Source organism: Euprymna scolopes, chromosome 43 (assembly GCF_053919585.1).
Source record: "Euprymna scolopes isolate OS-2025 chromosome 43, ASM5391958v1, whole genome shotgun sequence".
Classification (NCBI taxonomy): Eukaryota; Metazoa; Mollusca; class Cephalopoda; order Sepiida; family Sepiolidae; genus Euprymna; species Euprymna scolopes.
The window spans coordinates 51,659,964-51,680,407 of NC_136524.1; the positions used below are offsets into that span (position 1 = coordinate 51,659,964).

At 33.3% G+C, this 20,444-nt stretch overlaps 1 protein-coding gene and 1 pseudogene across 1 annotated transcript in view; both read left to right on the plus strand.

Annotated features, from left to right (window-relative positions):
* LOC145268427 (uncharacterized) overlaps window positions 1–20,444 on the plus strand; it is a 346,335-nt gene that overhangs the window by 247,522 nt on the left and 78,369 nt on the right. Inside the window, exon 7 of the mRNA XM_080123988.1 lies at window positions 13,765–13,788. Coding sequence (XP_079980114.1) covers window positions 13,765–13,788 — 24 coding nt within the window. The remainder of the gene's footprint in view (window positions 1–13,764; window positions 13,789–20,444) is intronic.
* Window positions 293–427, plus strand: LOC145268459 (U2 spliceosomal RNA; annotated as a pseudogene).

Consider the following 20,444-nt stretch of genomic DNA (forward strand, 5'->3'; position numbering starts at 1 on the left):
AGTCACTCCGTCGGTCTGTCGGTAACACTTTTATGCTTGGCCTTTTTGGTCTGTTGTTAATAGATGCTGTTCTTAGCTTTTCAAGCTCAAAGTGTAATATCTGTTCCGGCAGATACTGCAAGCAAAGACCATATGTGGAAGAAACCCCACATAAGACCTTGATCAATGTAGGGGCAACCCTTCATACCAATTGTCACTATCCAGCTCCCCTACTCCCCGGGGAGTTGGTCCCCATTTCCCCTTCACTCCTCACATTAAAAATCGACCTTGTACCTAATTGAAGCAAATAAACACCCTTTTCTTGGCCTTTTGGCCAAGATCAAAGTGTAGTATCTGTTCTTACATGCTGTACTTATGTTTGTAACTTTGTGATATAAAGTGGGAGATCACTTTTCCGTATTAACTTAATGTAAAATGATCACCCACTTTACAACCAGTCTCAAAGCCATTCAAGTCATTCTCCAGATCATTCATGTTGTTTTTGAAGGATTCCAGTTATTTTTTAAGCATTCAAGTCATTTTTAAGGTCATTCAATTCATCCTTAAGTTCATTAAAGTCATTCTAAGTCATTTACTTTTTATTTATTTAAATCATTTCAGCCCATTTTTTTTGGTCATTTTAGTTTATCTTTAAGAATTTCATGTCAATCCTACATTCACGCATTCATTCATTACACGAGAGCACGCGAGTAATGGCTATCGGCCTTGTTATTTGTGCCGTAATGTATTCGGCAACTATAGTTCTTTTAGAAGATTCTAATTTTATCTTAACCCTAATCCTAATCTATTTAGCATGATTTTCCATTTTTTTAAAAACAAAAATGTATTTTTTTCTTTGTATCTGAAACGTGCATTTTTGCAACAATGCGAAACCTGTTTTAATTATTTTGCAAGGTGCATTTTTAAAAGAATGTTTGTTTTGTTTTTTTTTAATTTTAACACTAAGAATGTAAATTGTTTGAAACAGCTACCTATTTGTTTACCTGTTATCAGAGATACTGTTCAACTTTTTTTTTTTTTTTTTAAGATAAGGATTGATAAGTTGTATCATATATTAGTGCTGGGACGTTTAATCAGGATCGGGAATCGAAAAAAATCGGATCTTCTTTGGGTATTGGAATCGGTCTCGGAATCGGCCAATCAGTCGATGCCAAAAAACTATTCGTTTCTGTTTTTGTTTAAAACTTAATTTTCCATGGCTCGTACTAATGATGAAAATATAAATATTGATTTTTTTTTTTTTAACTACTAATAAAGCTAAAATCTATATCACTTCCCACATAAGTTTTTTTTTTTTTTTTTTAATTTTTTTTTATTATTATTGCGAAAAATATACAGATGATACATTTTTGGGGGGTCACTCGACAAAAGGAGGGTAGACCTGTAAATTCACCCTTATCCGTTCGTCTGTCCGCACTTTCTCAACAACTACGCCTTGGAATTTTTTGAAATTTTGCATAAACATTAAGCATGATATGAGTTAAAAAAGTAACAGAACGGATTTTCCGGGAAAACTCTGGTTGCCCCCCTAGGGGTGCCTTTTGAGTTAAAATGGCTGAAATTGACACTTTTGTGCTTATTAAAAAAAAATTGATGACTTGGATTTTTATAAAACTTCCTGAAAAGTTGTAACTAACCAGTTTATATATAATTTTGTTTGTCTATGCTTGGCAATAACTCTTGCCTGTGCCCCTGGGGCTCTTTTAGGGCTAATAAAAACACTCCATTTTTGAGACTTTGTCCAAAATTTTCTATATATGTCTATTTAGCAGTTTTGCATGGTGCTGAACTCAAATATAAATGTTAAGTCTTGGGGACTTTTCAGGCTAAATGGGGCGGAGCAAATGGAGTTAGTCATTTCATTTTTTGTATGGTGCAGAACTCAAATTTGCATATGTTAAGGCCTAAAACTGCACCATTTGTTCATTTTCACCAGGAATTGACGTCCCCTGGGGACTTTGGGATCTAAGTGGGGAGGGGGCAATGCTGAACTTAGTAATTTTGTTTTTATGCTTCCTTTACTGTGCACTCACATGGGACCATGCATGCTTTACATCTTTTTTTACGATAACCTGACCCCGTTCACTGATAAAAAAAAAAAAAACATTCAGAAATTTAACAAGAATTGGAACTTCCAAGTTATAGCAAAATCATTCCTTGTATCTGAATCAGTAAAAGTATTGGAATCGTCTTATGTTCTTATCTGCGATGTTCTTACAACGTTGCGTCTGGATTAAATAATTTGTGGGTTAAATAAAGGGTTCAGCTAAAAAGTCTATTCCAGAGTTGTGGATAAAGAATCCAGAGTTTATGAGCTCTAATGTTAAAATAACATCAAAGCTGAGAACGGTCGTCCGAATAATCCAAATGTATATTTCCGTTTCTCTTAAAATAGTGAACAAAATGTTTGTGGCATTTAACCTCGACCTAGGTTTAAAGTCGGTGGACTAGCCACCTTTAAAAAAAAAAAACAAAAAAAAAAAACAGTCGTAACACGTTGAGACAATATCGAAGTCATAAATTATGAGAACGTAGAGCACGCGTTGTTTACTTCATGTTCTTGATCAGAAATAGATCGAAGTCACATTTGTATTTTTAGCATGACGCCAGTGAGATGACTTATAACTGGCTATTGTGTACATCTCTTCAGCTTTCCTCGACTTTAGGAGAGTCATAAGTAACTGAGGCCAAATATGGGAGAACTGGTACTATACTTTTATCTGCGTTTTTGTTTTGGTTGGTGTTTATGCAAAGCAGTATAGATAAAATAGAAAGCCAATTGAGTTAAAGTCGTATATCGTGTTCTGAGTTACAGGAATAGAGAAATCTCTATATTAAATAATCGGTAATTTGTAGAAACAGCGGCCTGGAATTAAAATGGCCGCTGAGTTGATTTTATGTAAAAACAACTGACAGAAACCATTACTCTGCATAAATTAAAGATAATTGTTCATAAGGAAAGTTGGTGCCATAATTTTTTTTTTTTTATCTATTGAATGACGAAATCCATCTTTTGAACATTTCCATCTCAAACCATCAATTGACTGCGAATAATGGTTCCCTGCACATGGTAAATTACAGATTTCACACCTCCAAGAATTAGCCATTAATCGATGTTTGATAACCCATTTAATCATTTTAGAAATTGTTCGCCAGCTTCATGACAAGTTATAATCCGCATGAAATTGGCATAAAAATCATTTACATGTTGCACGTATTCTAAGAACTCGGCAATCATTTTCTTTCTAGGCCAAGTAATTATTATATCCGCCATATTTATTACAACAGAAACTTACTAGCGTTTTTTCCTTTGACAGTTCTCGTACTGATCACATTTCATAGAACGCTTATACTTCTGGCATAAATATCTGGATATAACGTGAGTTCTACTTGCTTTGTAAGGCACAATGCAATACAGTGTAACCCGGATATGAGATTTCTTCTCTGGGCTCTGTAGCTATCTTATATCCGGGTTACACTGTACATTAACACAGGTTCTAATTTGGGACCACAGAAAAATCTCTCTTATATCCGTTTTTCTTATATTCGGGTCACACTGTATTATTATATGCATTTATAATCGTCAATGTAGTCACGGTTTCATATCTATAACCTATTCCCAACAGCAATGATTTTTCAACTGAAAAAGGAAACTAATACAGTCTTAATTTACTAATAGCGTTTTTCAAACATCTAAAGAGATAGTAATCCATTGGTGCCAATCTCGGAGAATATGATGGGTGATGCTTATTTTTGAGCTGTCAGACATTTTAATTTTAGAAGAAAAGAAAAAATCTTGTCACCCCCCCCCAAAAAAAAATGGCAGTCGTCAATCCAGAGAAACTTTCAATTGTTAAAAGTTAAGATGAAGAATTTCCAGTCAGATAGCCAATCTGTAGAAGTCTTAAATTGTAAAGTTTGCTGACGAAGACGTGTGAAGAACGAAAGTATGTGCAGAATTCTAAAATATCTAGTATGTTTTATGGAGTGATTCCGTTTTCTGATTGGTTGCTAGCAAAGCCTGGTTTCATTTGATTGGTCAATTATCCCTGTCCATAAATTCCATTTTTTTTTTTTTTAAATCATACCCTCATTATTATACCAGAAATATTACAACATATACTTTGCCAGATATATTTTCCTAAGAGTTTTTGCGAAACGTTGGACATATAAGATCATTCTAAGATTTATAATCTCCCATCTAAACAGTGTGTAATCTGTTGGTGCTAGTTCCGTTGAATACGGAGATTGATGCATAATTTGATGCGTATGTTTTGTTTTAAAGATCTTTGGTCCTTTTTCATGCTCAAGTGGGGCATTTCAACCTTTACATCCATCCCTTATTTCTTTGTGTGTGTTTTTTTTTTTTTTTTTTTTTTTTTTTTTTTTTGTAAAAACCATAGATATTTGGGGGGGGGGCAAAGAATCGTCACTAAGTTTTTGTCCTTCGTGAAAGTGATGAGTACACTTTTCACGTGGGAAATACGAAACGAATCCACTCGTCATTATTTTTCGCTTTTGTCGGGTGCGTCCATCGGTGAATGAAGAAAGATTTTTTTGTTGGAGTTTAATAGATTTTTTTCTAATTAATTCCCAACAAGGAGTAACATTAACTACAAGGCCAGTTGTTTTCCCTCTTAACGAAAAAGGGACACTCTGGTTGAGAAAATATATATATATATATATATATATATATACACTACATTTAATCACATAAATTAATATACGAAGATATAATTTATGCACAAATTTTCAGTATTTACTTCAATAGTGCTCAATACATAGGTAGAGCTAGATAGTAAGTTATGAAAATATATATGGCAATTGCGTTTCATTCTCGTGAGAATTCGTCAGGTTAGGTAAACCTGACGAATTCTCACGAGAATGAAACGCGGAATATTCTGTGTAGCTTAATTGCCACATATATATTTTCAAACTTATATATAAGTGGGTAGCGAATATGATATTATTTAGTCAATAACTCATTGCAAAAATATATAAATATCATTTAGCGTTATAGTAAAAAATAATTATACGCACTTTTTTTTTTTTTTTTTTTTAATTTCAATAAAGGCTATAAATTAGTTCGATCTTTCAGTACCTACGAATTCACGGAAACACTGGAAATTAAGCCAACCGGGCTAAAGATACTAAATGTAACTTATTCATAGTTCTTCGCCTATGTATGTATGTATGTATGTATGTATGTATGTGTGTGTTGGGACGATTAATCGGAAAAATCGATACCTATTTTCCGATGCTGAAACAATTCTTTTAATTGCCTTTTTTATTTGATTTGGTTTAAAGCAAATCTTTCAAAGCTGGCAATAACGATAAAATAAGCATTTATTTATTTATTTTATAATATTAGTAATGCTAAAATAGATTGATAACTCTCTACAAGTGTATTTTGACGTTTAGAAAAATATCTACGCATTTAACATTTTTTTTTTTTTTTTTTTTTTACTAAGATCGGGGGTCGGGGAATAACAACCTTATAGTTAAATGATTAGAGATTTATGAAGAATCGGAATCAGGAAACCTATTGGAATTGTTTAATCACTAATGTGTGTGTGTATTAGACAAAATCGCAACATCAGTACTGTCGTGAGAAACATTGCATTGTAAAAACATACTCACAAATTGTATAAGCATATATTACAAAAATTAATATATATATATATATATATATATATATATATATATATATGGTATATGATTGTGCACAGGGATACCATATCACAGAGTGGTCCAGTTAACCTGGTGCAGACACTTGACTTTGTGTCATCATTGCTTCAGATCATGTAAGTCGGCTGATGGTTTGAAGAGCCACCTGTATATCCATGTGAGATGAACTGGGAGAGGGGTTGATAATTGGGTTTTGTTGGGCGGGACGGCGATCATCTGTAAAGATGAAGCAACCATCATATACATGTATGCATATGTGTATATAAATATACGTATGTGTGTATATGTATGTATATATATATTTTTTTAATTACATTTTCACTCCAAAAGAAGGCACAGTGCCACTTTGATGTAGAGGGCAACTATCCGGGACATAATTTACAGGGATAATATAAAGGAAGTTGAGCAGCAAGGTGTCTGTTCACATTACACTTGAACTTATGCATGTCGGTACAGTTGGGAAAGCAGGAACTCAGAAGGGAGTTCCAAAGTCCTACAGAAGAAAGTATTAGAGTAGAAGGCTTTTTTAGACGTAGGGATCTCTACTGTGTAAGGGCGGAAATTTGCTGCTTGTCGGGTCTGACAGGGATATTTATGTCGAAGAGGTATAGGGGCTTGTAATCCGTCAGAGCATCCACCATTAAAATACTTGTAAAACAGGCAGAAGGATGCAATATTTCGTCGATAGGACAGAAGTCGAAGCTTAGATGACAGTTCAGGACCTATCAGGTTAGCAACTCTTTTGAACCCTGTACAAGAGTGAGACTAGCAGCAGATGCACCAGTCCAAATATGACAGCAATACTCCATACATGGGCGAATGGTGGCCTTATAGAGGTATAGGATACTTTTAGGTGTTAGTTACTTTCTAGCATGGTAGAGAGCGCCTACCTTCTTCGCACCAGCCTTTGCAACGCTCTTGATGTATCTGTTCCAACTCATGTTTCCTGTGAACGTTAAGCTGAGAAGTTTGAACGAAGTGCTTTCAGGTAATGTATCACAAGTTATTGGTGGTTTAGGTTTCTTATAATTGTTAAAGGAAACAAGCTTAGTCGTGCCACTATTGAACGTTAACATCCATTTTTGTCCCCATTCCACTACAGATTGGAGGTCTTCCTCAAGTGTTTCTGCCATTGCCTTGGATGTGTGTTCATTTGGTTTCACCTCGAGCCTGTTATAGAGCATGGTGTCATTAGCAAATATACTCATCTCAAACGATTTTATCAGGGAGGTCATTCATGAATATTAGGAATAATAAAGGTCCAAGGATCGACCCCAGAGGTACACCTGCATTTATATCTATTAGATGTACGACCGTCGAGAACAACCTGGATTCTTAAGGATTTAATTATGTTAAATATTCGTCCAGTGATACCGCATAGTCTGATTTTCCTGAGAAGACCATCGTACTATACTGTCAAGTCTTAGATATATCTAAGGGTTCTACCCTTCCCTTCCCTGCTTTGTCCGGTGTATGGTATATACGTTCAGAGATTAGTTAGGATATCTGCTGTAGAACGGGCTTGCCTAAATCCATATTGTTGGTCTGTCAGAAGTTAAGCAACTGTAAGCTGATGGACTAGAGCCTGATTATGGACTCAAATAAGGAAATTAATGGGCGATAATTTAATGGGTCAGTTCTTTCGCCAGAATTCTTGTAAACTGGTACCATAAAAGCAGTTTCCATGTATATTACATATATATAATAATCTTGACATTGAAAATTTATTCAGTTTCGAAAAACTTTATAAACCTGTAAGGAAGGTATACAAAATTTTCGTTGTTCGACAAGGAGTACAAATAAACAAGAAAACCCTTATTCTATGGAGTTTCGAAGGATGCAATTCTTGTCATCAGAGGGAAGAGGTTTGCAAAATATTTTGCGGGTAAATGCATCACAGGAAACAAACAATACGAAGTCTATCATTCATATTTGCATAAAAAAAAAGTAGTTAAGCAGTTTTTAGACAGTTTATAGTTATTCAAAAAGATAGGAAAGCAAGAAAGGAAGAAAAGGGATATAATAAAAATCCAATTGGAAAGACGGTAAATTCCAGGACAGGAAAAATGCATTAAGAGTATGTTGAAAATCCAATGAAGAGAAAGCAATCAGAGGCAAGATTTTTACAGGTCGGATGCCCTTCCTGACACCAAACTAGTTAAGTGATGCTGCCCAGTGATGCATCATCTTTCCTTGGTTCACCTAACTTTTTGCAGGATTAATATTCCTATAAAAATATGAAAATCGGAGTGGGTAGGGAGTAGTCGTTTAAAAGATAAAATGAGATGATGGATTATAAAATTCCTAAAATCGTTTTTTCTTCCACTAATATATATATATATATATATATATAATCTTCTTCTTCTATTCTATTCTTCTATCTTCTATATATCTATCTATTCTATATTCTTCTATATAAATAAAATGAACTCATTTTTTCCCCGTCTGATTTTGACATTAATAGGATTAAAAATCAAGATATTTCATGCAAATATAATATGCACAAACGGCAGAACAATATCTGAGGTGTGTTATAGGCTTATTATTTCTCAAATTCCTCGATAATCTTAGATTTCTATACTTTTTCTGCTGAGAAGTCACGGCCAAAATCGGTTAAGATCAATGGAAGTGGTAAAATATTTTCTCTCTAATAAATTCCTCCTCCCCCTGCCACCACTTAACACCGTTTGGGGATCGTTCACAAGGAACAGTTGAGAAGAGAACACCGGTTTGGCTTCGTAGTTCTTTCATGTGAAGTTATTTAAAATCACTAAACTAAGCTGCAGTGCTCTGTGGCGTAGTGGTTAGCGTGCTGGACAATTCACATTATATTTTCACGTTCGCGCCGACCTACCGTAGTCGTTTTTTTTCCCCCTAAACAACTGGAATGGACTTTTCTTGGTGACCGAACTGTTAACGTTGCAGATGTTTTTTTTTTTTTTGTTTTTTTTTCACACTTTATTTTCCTACTTTTACTCATGACTCCGGGTTTGATCCATTCTACTTACCTACCATAACATTTTTTAAAACTCCCATCCCCGTCCCGGAAACAAACACTCGGGCAACGCCGAGTACCCCCGCTAGTATATATATATATATATATATATATATATATATATATATACTAGCTGGACGCCCGGCATTGCCCGGTCATACAATACGCTTAAACATGATTTTAATTGATGCAGATTGCGTATGTATTATAAGATCAATCCTCTATTGAATATTTATATATTACGAGGAATAATTTGCTCGATGGACAAATTCGAAAAAAAAAAAAAAAAAATTTGAAGACAATAATGAAGTCGTTTATCAAATTCCGTCTTTGCTTGTTTACAATTATCTCCTCAGCTGATATTTGGGCTTAATGATCTTAAAAATAGCCTTTTTTTTTCTGTTATAGATATAAAAAAAAAAAAAAATTATTTTTGTCTAAAAGAGAAAAACTATTTTTAAGGTCGGATTTTTTCGATTTTCGATACTTATCTGATGAATTTCAATACAAAACATATCTAAGAACACTGCCAGCTACATAAATTACCTTCGTGTGAAATTTGCAAAAGATAGGCTCAGCTGTTTCGAAACCTATGAGGAAGGAACTCTCTCACACACACACACACACACGAAGTAATAATAGACTATACATCAGAATTATGCATGCATACGGTTTTTTTTTATTATTGTTTTTTGGGGGGACGAGGAGGGGAGCGAACTTCAAATTAAAATTTTACAATATTTTTATACATTTGTGGTTTGTAGCACTAGCCGATACAACACCATTGGGTGTGTGTGTGTGGGGGGGGCAATTAACTGGTAATTTATTATGCATCCTGAAATTCAGACAAAGTGAAGCCGCCATTTTGTGTTGCGTATATTTATAAATTAACTCCCCGTTAAATCATTTATATAGGGTGTTGTTGCTTTATTTTTTTTTTTTTTATTTATATATTTATTTTACAGGCGGCGAACTTTAAAATTAACCACAGAAAAAGTAATTTTATTATACAAAGATGTGGTTTATTTCAAAGATTCATTTTTTGGCATTTAATGCTTTAAATACAATTTCAGGAATATGGCCCTCGCGGCGTAATCCGGAAGCCTAATTTTCACGAACTCTAGTCTGTATTTCGGCAATAATGCATTTTTCCCCCCCAAGTGGTCTAATATTGATCAGAGGGTATTTGTAAATTATCAGCTACTTAGGTTTCCGTACTAATACTCTTTGCATTTTGGTGTTTTGACCAAAACTGAATGGGTTTAACAACACTTGGAGAGATTTAAAAAAAAATCTTAAGTTGTTTACTGTTTATTTATGTTCGCTTTTTAAGTTAATTTCTTATTTTATTTTTTTTTCTTTGCATTTGACATGAAATATAATTTCTTGTGCATTTCTGTATTTCTGCAAAAAGCGGAATGGTCTTGAAGAAATTAAACACCGTGTACGAAAACTAAAAAAAAAAAAAAAAAAAAAAAATACTTGTGTACCATACTCTTTATTTGTGCATTTGACGTAAAACAAACCCCTTACTTTGAATTTGTGAATTAATAATTCGATATTGATTTTTTTTTTAATTTGTGCTGGTGATCTCTTAAACCAACACATTTCAGGTGAAAACATTACATATATGCGTGCCATTTCGAAATTAGTATAAATGCTCAAAATTATGGAAAACAATCCAGTAGAAAAATAATTACAAGTAAAAATAAAATTTATCGAATTGTCAAGTTTTATCGGATGTTTTAAGGTGGAAGAATTGTGTGACTAATTCAGTATGACGAATAAGGGAGATAACCCTCGACTGAAATTAAGGATTCTCCATTTTTAAACACGATGTCTGGAAATGTAATTGTGGCTGTTATTTATTTTATTTTTTATTTTTATTTATTTTTTATTTTTTATTTATTTATTTTTATTTTTTTTTTTTTTTCTTCTAACACGTCATATAATGGATCATTTTTCATAGTTTTAGAATTTACACTAATTACGACATGACGCATGAGTACGTTATGTTTTCACCTGAAATGCGTTTATTTAAAAGACCACCAGTGTGAGCAAGCACCAAGCTTTCATATTATATTGGAACATGCAATCCTTCTTAATGTTAATTGCAACCGCATGTGTCGTTAAGAAAAATCTAAAAGAAATCCCGCTTGGTAACATTTCAAAGAAACTTATTGAAGAAAACTAATAGCAATTTGAACTGCGCACATGCAATGCCGAAAACAAACAAACAAACAAACAAAACAACAAAAACAAACAAAACACAACAAAAAAACCCATACGGCTGAAGTAAATGTGGGAATAGGGGTAAGATCAATATGTTTATTATGACACAAAGGAAGTAATCAACGTCCTTTTTCTTTAATTTTGATCAATATCGTAAGAGGCGTGGGTTATTTCCTTCGTGGCTTATTACAAAGTTATTTATCTTTCGTCATGCACAATTTATATCGGCCATATTAAAAAAAAAATCCAATATGACTTTATAATTTTTCACTATTTTAGCATGTCATATAATGGCTTGAAAATAGTGCCGAGCGACGATTTTTTTTTTTAATTTGGGGTGCTTGTTCAGAATAATATCGAAAATTGGATTTCAATTAAAACCAATGTTATGTCGAAATCAGTAACATATCCCAAAAAAATTGCGAAAAATGAAGTAGAAAATTATTACTGAAAATTGATTCTGAAGAAATTGCAAGTTTTACTTAAATAATAAAGATTCCAAACTGAGTTGCTTAACCTTTGTTAGTTACATTTAAAAAATAATAATGGTGGATCAATAGATCGTGAAAGTACGTGTTTTATGTAATAATGCAGTAATATCTTATTAATTCCGCTATGACAACTAAGTAGATAACATTGCTTTTAATTGAAATTCTATTTTTTTTATTTTCGTTATTCAAAACAAATACCGTTAATTCTAGCCACATATGCAAAATAAGGGTCTAGTCAAGATTCTGCTTTTTGACATCCGATTTCTACACCGCAATCGGAACTCTGTGACGAACAAAATATGGTCCATTTTTTTTAATGATTATCTTCCTCTTATATAACGTGAAAGTTTAATTAAAGTGGTAATCGTGAAGAAAGAGAGAGCCTGTTTCCTCCGTTTGACTATAGGTGGCGTTACTGTCTGTCCACCCAGTTACGGAAGCACAAAATGTATATAATGCCCCCCTTGAAATAAAAATAAATGTTTTTGTTATATTTTAATTTTAAACATGGTTTTTTTTTTTTTTTTGTGCAAACATATTTAAGTTTTGTTTTTTGTTTTTTCAAACATATTTACGTTTTTTCAAACATATTTACGTTTTTTTTGTTTGTTTTTGCAAGCATATTTAAGTTTTATTTTTCCAAACATTTACGTGTTGTTGCTTGTTTATTTTAAAACATTTACGGGGTTTTTTTTTTTTTTTTTTTTTTTTTTTTGCAAGCATAAACTAAATATTTTTGAAATATTTTTCTTTTTGAAAAGTTTGCTTATGCACTTATTGGTACCGCGCTATTTTTTAATAGTAGTTTCAAGTAAGATTCAGGTTTTACAATATCCTTTTTCAAATATATATATATATATATATATATATATATATATATATATAAATACTTGCGGAAAAGGTAAAATAAGTGCAGAAAAATTAAGAAAAAAGGGGGGGTCCATAAAAAAGATAAAAGAAAAAACGTTGATTTTTTTATTATTATTATAAGAACGTAAAAAATACTCGCGGAAAAACGGTTGTACCCATAAATATGTTTAAAAGAAAAATATAGCAAAAACATTTAGTTTATGCTTGCAAAAAAAAAACGTAAATGTTTAAAAATAAACAAGCATCAAAACGTAAATGTTTGGAAAAATAAAACTTAAATATGTTTGCAAAAAAATAAAACTTAAATATGTTTACACACAAAAAAAAGAAACATGTTTAAAATTAAAATATAACAAAAACATTTATTTTTATTTCAAGGGTGGCATTATATACATTTTGTACTTCCGTAACTGGGTGGACAGACAGTAACGCCACCTATAGTCGAACGGAGGAAACAGGCTCTCTCTTTCTTCACGATTACCAAGGTTCCCTTCTTTTCCCCTTGTTAAGAATTGCTTTCTTGTCAGCTTGACCATGTCTAATTATCCAACCAAATGGACAGCAGAAACCGGAAACAAACAAAAGAGCAGATAATCTCGACTATAAACCATAATTGATGTCTTTCAAATGCTAACAAATCGTCTGGGAGCACGAAAAGCACAAAAAGTTAATTTAAAAAAAAAAATAAAGTTTGGCTCCAATTAGCAGTACTTTTCAAAACTATTCTTAATTTGGAAAAGGAGTATTGGTAAACTAATCTATTCTATGCGATGCTTTACTTTTAAAATACTATTTCGTTTGGGTTTTTGTAAAAATCGAAATGTATTTATAGATTTCTACAAAAACTCTTATGTATTTGTGCGCGTCTCCAAAAAAAAAAAAAAAAAAAAAAAAAAAAAAAAACCGAAATATATTTGTGCGCGTCTCAAAAAAAGAAAAAAGCCGACTGTACACTCTTTACCCCTTATCTTCGAGTGGCCTCTGGGCCTTGATAAGTGGTGATGCCTATGTAAAAAAAAAATAATAAAAAAAAAAAAAAAAATTTTAATGCATTTATGCACGTCTAAAAAAAAAAGAAGCCGAAATGTATTTGTGTGCGTTTCAAAACAAAACAAAAAAAAGAACGAAATGTATTTGTGCGCCCCCCCCCCCCCAAAAAAAAAAAGCCAAAATGTATTTGTGCGCGTCTGCCCAAACCAGGAATGTATTTGTGTCCGGAAAAAGAACTGAAACGTATTTGCGCGTGTTTGTAAATACTGGAATGCATTTGTCGAAATTGTGCATTTTTCTTATTAACGATTTTTTTTCTCTCCATATTTGAGTGATTGTATACGTAAGTTTCTGACAGTTTTTTTTTTTTTTTTTTTTTTTTTTTTTTTTTTTTTTTTTTGTAATTGTATTTTTGTGCAGGCGTTTCTCAGCGTTTTGATTTTAACGCTTAAAAAAAAACGAACAAACATATAAATGTGTGTTTTGTCTATATTTTAGTTTCCTCGTCCGGCGATCAATCAAGTAAGTGATTCGAACTGCAATCAATTGTTGGAAGCATCTTCACAAAATGGCTATAACCTCTAGATTATTAAAAAGTAAAGAAATATATTTGCATTTACAACTAAAGTGAAAAATATTCTTAAATTCTAAATTAAATTTGTTTAAAATAATTTTATTTAATAGATTTTTAGATATTTGAAAGTTAAAAAAAAATGATAAAGTAAAATTTATATATTTTTTTAACAAATTTAACTAGAAAATTAACCTTAAAACGGTTAGGATACGTTCAAGTAATTAAAATTTGTCAAATTATGAATGATTTAATTTGTGGAGAAGTTGTTTTAGAGTCCGAACTTTTAAAATAAATTGCTTCAGTCTTAAATAATTCAATATCCCCTGTCTCTATCTACCGACTCCTGTCGCTATCTATTAACCGCCTTCTCTCTAATATATATATATATATATATATATATATATATATATATATATATATATAGGCAAATTGAATGCGGTGTTTACCTGATACACGCAATGGTAAACTTCAATCTAATATAAATACCAGTATTTATATATTGATATATTAACTTCAACCAAATAAAAAAGCTAAATACAAACACAATAGAGAGTAGAGCTTATTATAAGAGAAAAGAAATTAAAACTGTAATTTGAAATTTACAATTAAATGTATTATTCGACAGAACACTCCTGCAAACAATTTTCAAAGTCCTTATCCCGTGGAGTTTCAAAGAATGCTATTCTTGCTATTATCAGCGGACAAAAAAAAAATTAGCAGATTATAATTGTAGCAAAGCTAGAATTTGTTAGTTGGAGCATTAGATAAAACTGCAATTCATGATGGTCATGAATTGCAAAATGTTCATGTCTGTTAAGAAACGTGTGAATAAATGTGTGAAAAAAAACGGAAAAGAACAAAAAGAAACTGGGAATCACATTCCTGCTTGTTTGAAGAATGGCAAAAACGGCATTCTTTGAAACTCTGCGAAATAAGGGCTTTCAAAATTGTTTTCGGGAGTATTCTGTCGAATAATAAATTTAATTGCAAATTTGTATTCAGTTTTAATTTCTTTTCTTTTCTCTTATATGCTGGGTGCCTGGCGTTGCCCGGGTGTTTGGAGCTGTTGAACAAATAAAATAAAAGAAAAAGGCGGTGGGGGGGGGTAGTAGGCAGACAGGTACGAACCCGTACCGCGAAGGAGTAAAAGACCGTGAAAAAAAAAATAACGCAAGCTTTTTGCCGGAAGTAGAGGGCATTTAAATTAAGGCTAGTCAATCGAAAAGAGGGAGAGACTTTCGAAAATATTGGCGAAAAAAGTGACCCCTCTCTGCAGAAAAGTGTTCAGTTGAAGGTGAATGAATTAATGTTTTTAGCAAATTTTTCGATATTTGTCGTCCATCATCTTGTCTGGGTCATTTTGACATTGGCTTTGCTATTCTAAAATTAACTCAATCATCAGTCAATTTTTGTTCTTCACTCATATATATATATATATATATATATATATATATATATATATATATATATATAGAACAATTAGTTAATAAAACCTGTTAAAAACACTTTGAAAAAAAGAGTTAAAACATTTAATTTTAAAAAGGAAGCAGAAAATAAGTGGATAATCCTTAATCCGCGGAGTTTCGAAGAAATACTTTCCTTCTCATTAGAGGATAGGGATTAGCAAAGTGCGGAATCGGATTTTGCTTGCAAAAGTATTTAATGAAACTACAAATAAGTCATAGATGGTTAAAAAAAAAAAAAAGTGAAGTAGAGGGAAGAAAAAGGATATTTTACCCTTCCCCAGACCATCCATTCATGTAAAATATCCAATAACGGTAAAATCCAAAGAAGTTGATTAAATTTCCATTCCCACATGTAAAATATAAAAGAATCGCGTTAATGGAAGATGGTTCAAAGTAATCCAAAAGGCAGAACTCCGTGGAATAATTCACAAATGGGTGCAAGTAAAAAAAGGGGGAATGAGTTCAAATAATATTAAAAGAAAGATAAAATGTCCGTAAAAAGAAGAAATGGAAAGATTTTAAAACACGGCTGTCAAGGCTGATTTAGGAAAAATAAAATAAAAACTTGCTTTCATATAATAGACCAGCAGGGATGTCCAGCGTTGCCTGGGCCAAATTTTAATCTATTCCTATTAAAACTTCTATCTCTCTCTATCCGTCTCTCGGTTTCTCTTTTTCCTCCACCCATGTTGATCCTCTACAAAGGGTGCGTTTCATACCTGACTGTGTTCAAGCTCCTATAATTCAGAAACCACAGTTAGTTCAGAGTTGCAATTTGTCACTAAACTCATAGAAATATAAATCATTGCACATGAAAAATTCCAGCTAGTTCAGACAATTAGAAGTGAGCCAGGAGCGTTATTTATTGAACACTCCTCGTACAAATACTTACCATTTAAACACAGTTTATACCGATACTTATCCTTCCAGATTTTGTTCAACTGTGGTACAGATAATGAAGAGAAATAATTCGGTTGTTAGGTACTTCCACTTTTTAAGCGATCTCTTTACTAATTTTTTCAAGCACCGAAAATTATGTTCGTTTTAATTCAATTATAAATAAAAACCTATTACAGTTTAAAAAATGAATAACTAAATTGTAGTTTATCCACCATTTTGTGTTGAACAAGCTCCTTATAATTGAATGTAGTTATCTGCCCCTGGAAAAAACGAATAATGTCTTATCATCTATCATGATACTCTTCTTGCGATGCAACTAATCAAATTTCTTTTCCTTCTAATATCTACGTGTGATCGTCTCCAATCTGCTATTGGATTCTGTCATACAACTACTCCGTGAATCAAAGTTGACCATATGAAAAATGCGTGCGTGTGTCCGTAAAAAAAAAAAAACTATAACATTTCGGTGTTTTGATACGGCAGGTGCGCATTTGGTAAAAAAGGATGTTTTCCCTCGGATCAAGGGTACAAATGAACCATAATACTTTGCCTTTAAACTGTCAATTCAATACAGAAGTATTTTCATTAGAGCCGATTTGAACGCCTGTATAAACAACTTTCAAATTCAAAGTCACGATTGTAATAGTTATCTCCCTTTATTAGACCTCTTCGCAAGCGTCACGACAAAAAGAAATAAGACTTCACTTTTTCTCATGAGGGACAGTATCCAGTTCAAACTAACATTTTCAAGCGTTCAACAATATGAACAAACATTTCACACAAACGCGTAGTTATCTATCAAGAAATGATCAATAAGTCATTTTTTTTTTTTTAATATTCATGCGTTAATGTTTTTAGCTTTTTTGTCGTTCATGACTGGCCGTTTCTTATGTGGTTGCCTCGACTAATGGTTATTGCTTAACTCGTGCATGGAAACACAATGGACACGTGTTGGTTTTTCAAAGGTTTTATTTAGAGAAGGGTTGTTTATAGGAGGAGACTAATCTATTTTCTTTTTCTTTTTTTTTTTTTTTTTTTACTTACTTAGGTATTGAAATACAAGACGGCAAACATTGGGATGACATTCATTTGGATTCTCTCTATAATTTTCAGACGCATGTTACCTCATTCGTTTCCCGAGCCTGACTAAGAAGCTGTTCTGTCCTCTGAACACGTGACTTCATCTCTATCATATCATTCAGCATTTCTGGATTTCTAGAGCGTTTTGTCGGGGGGATGGGGGGCGCTAACCTTTGAACCCGCCTCAATCATGCTAGCTGCAGGGGTGTCTATTTCCGTTTACCGCCAGTTTAACATGGCATGTGACCCTTGCGAAAAATTTGTACTAGTTAACATAATCTCTATCTACTGGCAGAAAGTCCCAATATATAATAAAACGTTCCGACATACAACTAATAACATTCAGTGTCGAGTCGTGTTTGTTTTATATGGAACTAGCGGGGATGCCCGGCGTTGCTCGGGTGTTTGGAGGTGTAAAAGAAAAAAGATAGTAGGCAGTTCGGTTGAACCCGTGTGGCGAACACGTGAAAAAGAAGAAAACCTGCGAACTTGCCGCTACGCTACGACGCGAGAGGAAGTGAAAAGCGTTCATTCTCTCTCTCTCTCTCTCTCTCTCTCTCTCTCTCTCTAATTCTCTCTCTCTCTAATTCTCTCTCTCTCTCATTCTCTCTCTCTCTCATTCTCTCTCTCTCTCACTCTAATTCTCTCTCTCTCTCTCACTCTAATTCTCTCTCTCTCTCACTCTAATTCTATCTCTCTCTCTCTCTAATTCTATATCTCTCTCTCTCTAATTCTATATCTCTCTCTCTCTCTAATTCTATCTCTCTCTCTCTCTAATTCTATCTCTCTCTCTCTAATTCTATCTCTCTCTCTCTCTAATTCTCTCTCTCTCTCTCTCTAATTCTCTCTCTCTCTCTCTCTAATTCTATCTCTCTCTCTCTCTCTCTAATTCTATCTCTCTCTCTCTCTCTAATTCTATCTCTCTCTCTCTCTCTCTAATTCTATCTCTCTCTCTCTCTCTCTCTCTCTCTCTAATTCTATCTCTCTCTCTCTCTCTAATTCTATCTCTCTCTCTCTCTCTAATTCTATCTCTCTCTCTCTCTCTAATTCTATCTCTCTCTCTCTCTCTAATTCTATCTCTCTCTCTATCTCTCTCTCTCTCTCTCTCTAATTCTATCTCTCTCTCTCTCTCTAATTCTATCTCTCTCTCTCTCTCTAATTCTATCTCTCTCTCTCTCTCTAATTCTATCTCTCTCTCTCTCTCTAATTCTATCTCTCTCTCTCTCTCTAATTCTATCTCTCTCTCTCTCTCTAATTCTATCTCTCTCTCTCTCTAATTCTATCTCTCTCTCTCTCTCTAATTCTATCTCTCTCTCTCTCTAATTCTATCTCTCTCTCTCTCTAATTCTATCTCTCTCTCTCTCTAATTCTATCTCTCTCTCTCTCTAATTCTATCTCTCTCTCTCTCTAATTCTATCTCTCTCTCTCTAATTCTATCTCTCTCTCTCTAATTCTATCTCTCTCTCTCTAATTCTATCTCTCTCTCTCTAATTCTATCTCTCTCTCTCTAATTCTATCTCTCTCTCTAATTCTATCTCTCTCTCTCTAATTCTATCTCTCTCTCTCTAATTCTATCTCTCTCTCTCTAATTCTATCTCTCTCTCTCTAATTCTATCTCTCTCTCTCTAATTCTATCTCTCTCTCTCTAATTCTATCTCTCTCTCTCTAATTCTATCTCTCTCTCTCTAATTCTATCTCTCTCTCTCTAATTCTATCTCTCTCTCTCTAATTCTATCTCTCTCTCTCTAATTCTATCTCTCTCTCTCTAATTCTATCTCTCTCTCTCTAATTCTATCTCTCTCTCTCTAATTCTATCTCTCTCTCTCTAATTCTATCTCTCTCTCTCTAATTCTATCTCTCTCTCTCTAATTCTATCTCTCTCTCTCTAATTCTATCTCTCTCTCTCTAATTCTATCTCTCTCTCTCTAATTCTATCTCTCTCTCTCTAATTCTATCTCTCTCTCTCTAATTCTATCTCTCTCTCTCTAATTCTATCTCTCTCTCTCTAATTCTATCTCTCTCTCTCTAATTCTATCTCTCTCTCTCTAATTCTATCTCTCTCTCTCTCTAATTCTATCTCTCTCTCTCTCTAATTCTATCTCTCTCTCTCTCTAATTCTATCTCTCTCTCTCTCTAATTCTATCTCTCTCTCTCTCTAATTCTATCTCTCTCTCTCTCTAATTCTAATTCTATTCTCTCTCTCTAATTCTATCTCTCTCTCTCTCTAATTCTATCTCTCTCTCTCTCTAATTCTATCTCTCTCTCTCTCTAATTCTATCTCTCTCTCTCTCTAATTCTATCTCTCTCTCTCTCTAATTCTATCTCTCTCTCTCTCTAATTCTATCTCTCTCTCTCTCTAATTCTATCTCTCTCTCTCTCTAATTCTATCTCTCTCTCTCTCTAATTCTATCTCTCTCTCTCTCTAATTCTATCTCTCTCTCTCTCTAATTCTATCTCTCTCTCTCTCTAATTCTATCTCTCTCTCTCTCTAATTCTATCTCTCTCTCTCTCTAATTCTATCTCTCTCTCTCTCTAATTCTATCTCTCTCTCTCTCTAATTCTATCTCTCTCTCTCTCTAATTCTATCTCTCTCTCTCTCTAATTCTATCTCTCTCTCTCTCTAATTCTATCTCTCTCTCTCTCTAATTCTATCTCTCTCTCTCTCTAATTCTATCTCTCTCTCTCTCTAATTCTATCTCTCTCTCTCTCTAATTCTATCTCTCTCTCTCTAATTCTATCTCTCTCTCTCTCTAATTCTATCTCTCTCTCTCTAATTCTCTCTCTCTCTCTCTAATTCTCTCTCTCTCTCTCTAATTCGTTCTCTCTCTCTCTAATTCGTTCTCTCTCTCTCTAATTCGTTCTCTCTCTCTCTAATTCTATCTCTCTCTCTCTCTCTAATTCTATCTCTCTCTCTCTCTCTAATTCTATCTCTCTCTCTCTCTCTAATTCTATCTCTCTCTCTCTCTCTAATTCTATCTCTCTCTCTCTCTCTAATTCTATCTCTCTCTCTCTCTCTAATTCTATCTCTCTCTCTCTCTCTAATTCTATCTCTCTCTCTAATTCTATCTCTCTCTCTAATTCTATCTCTCTCTCTAATTCTATCTCTCTCTCTAATTCTATCTCTCTCTCTAATTCTATCTCTCTCTCTCTCTCTAATT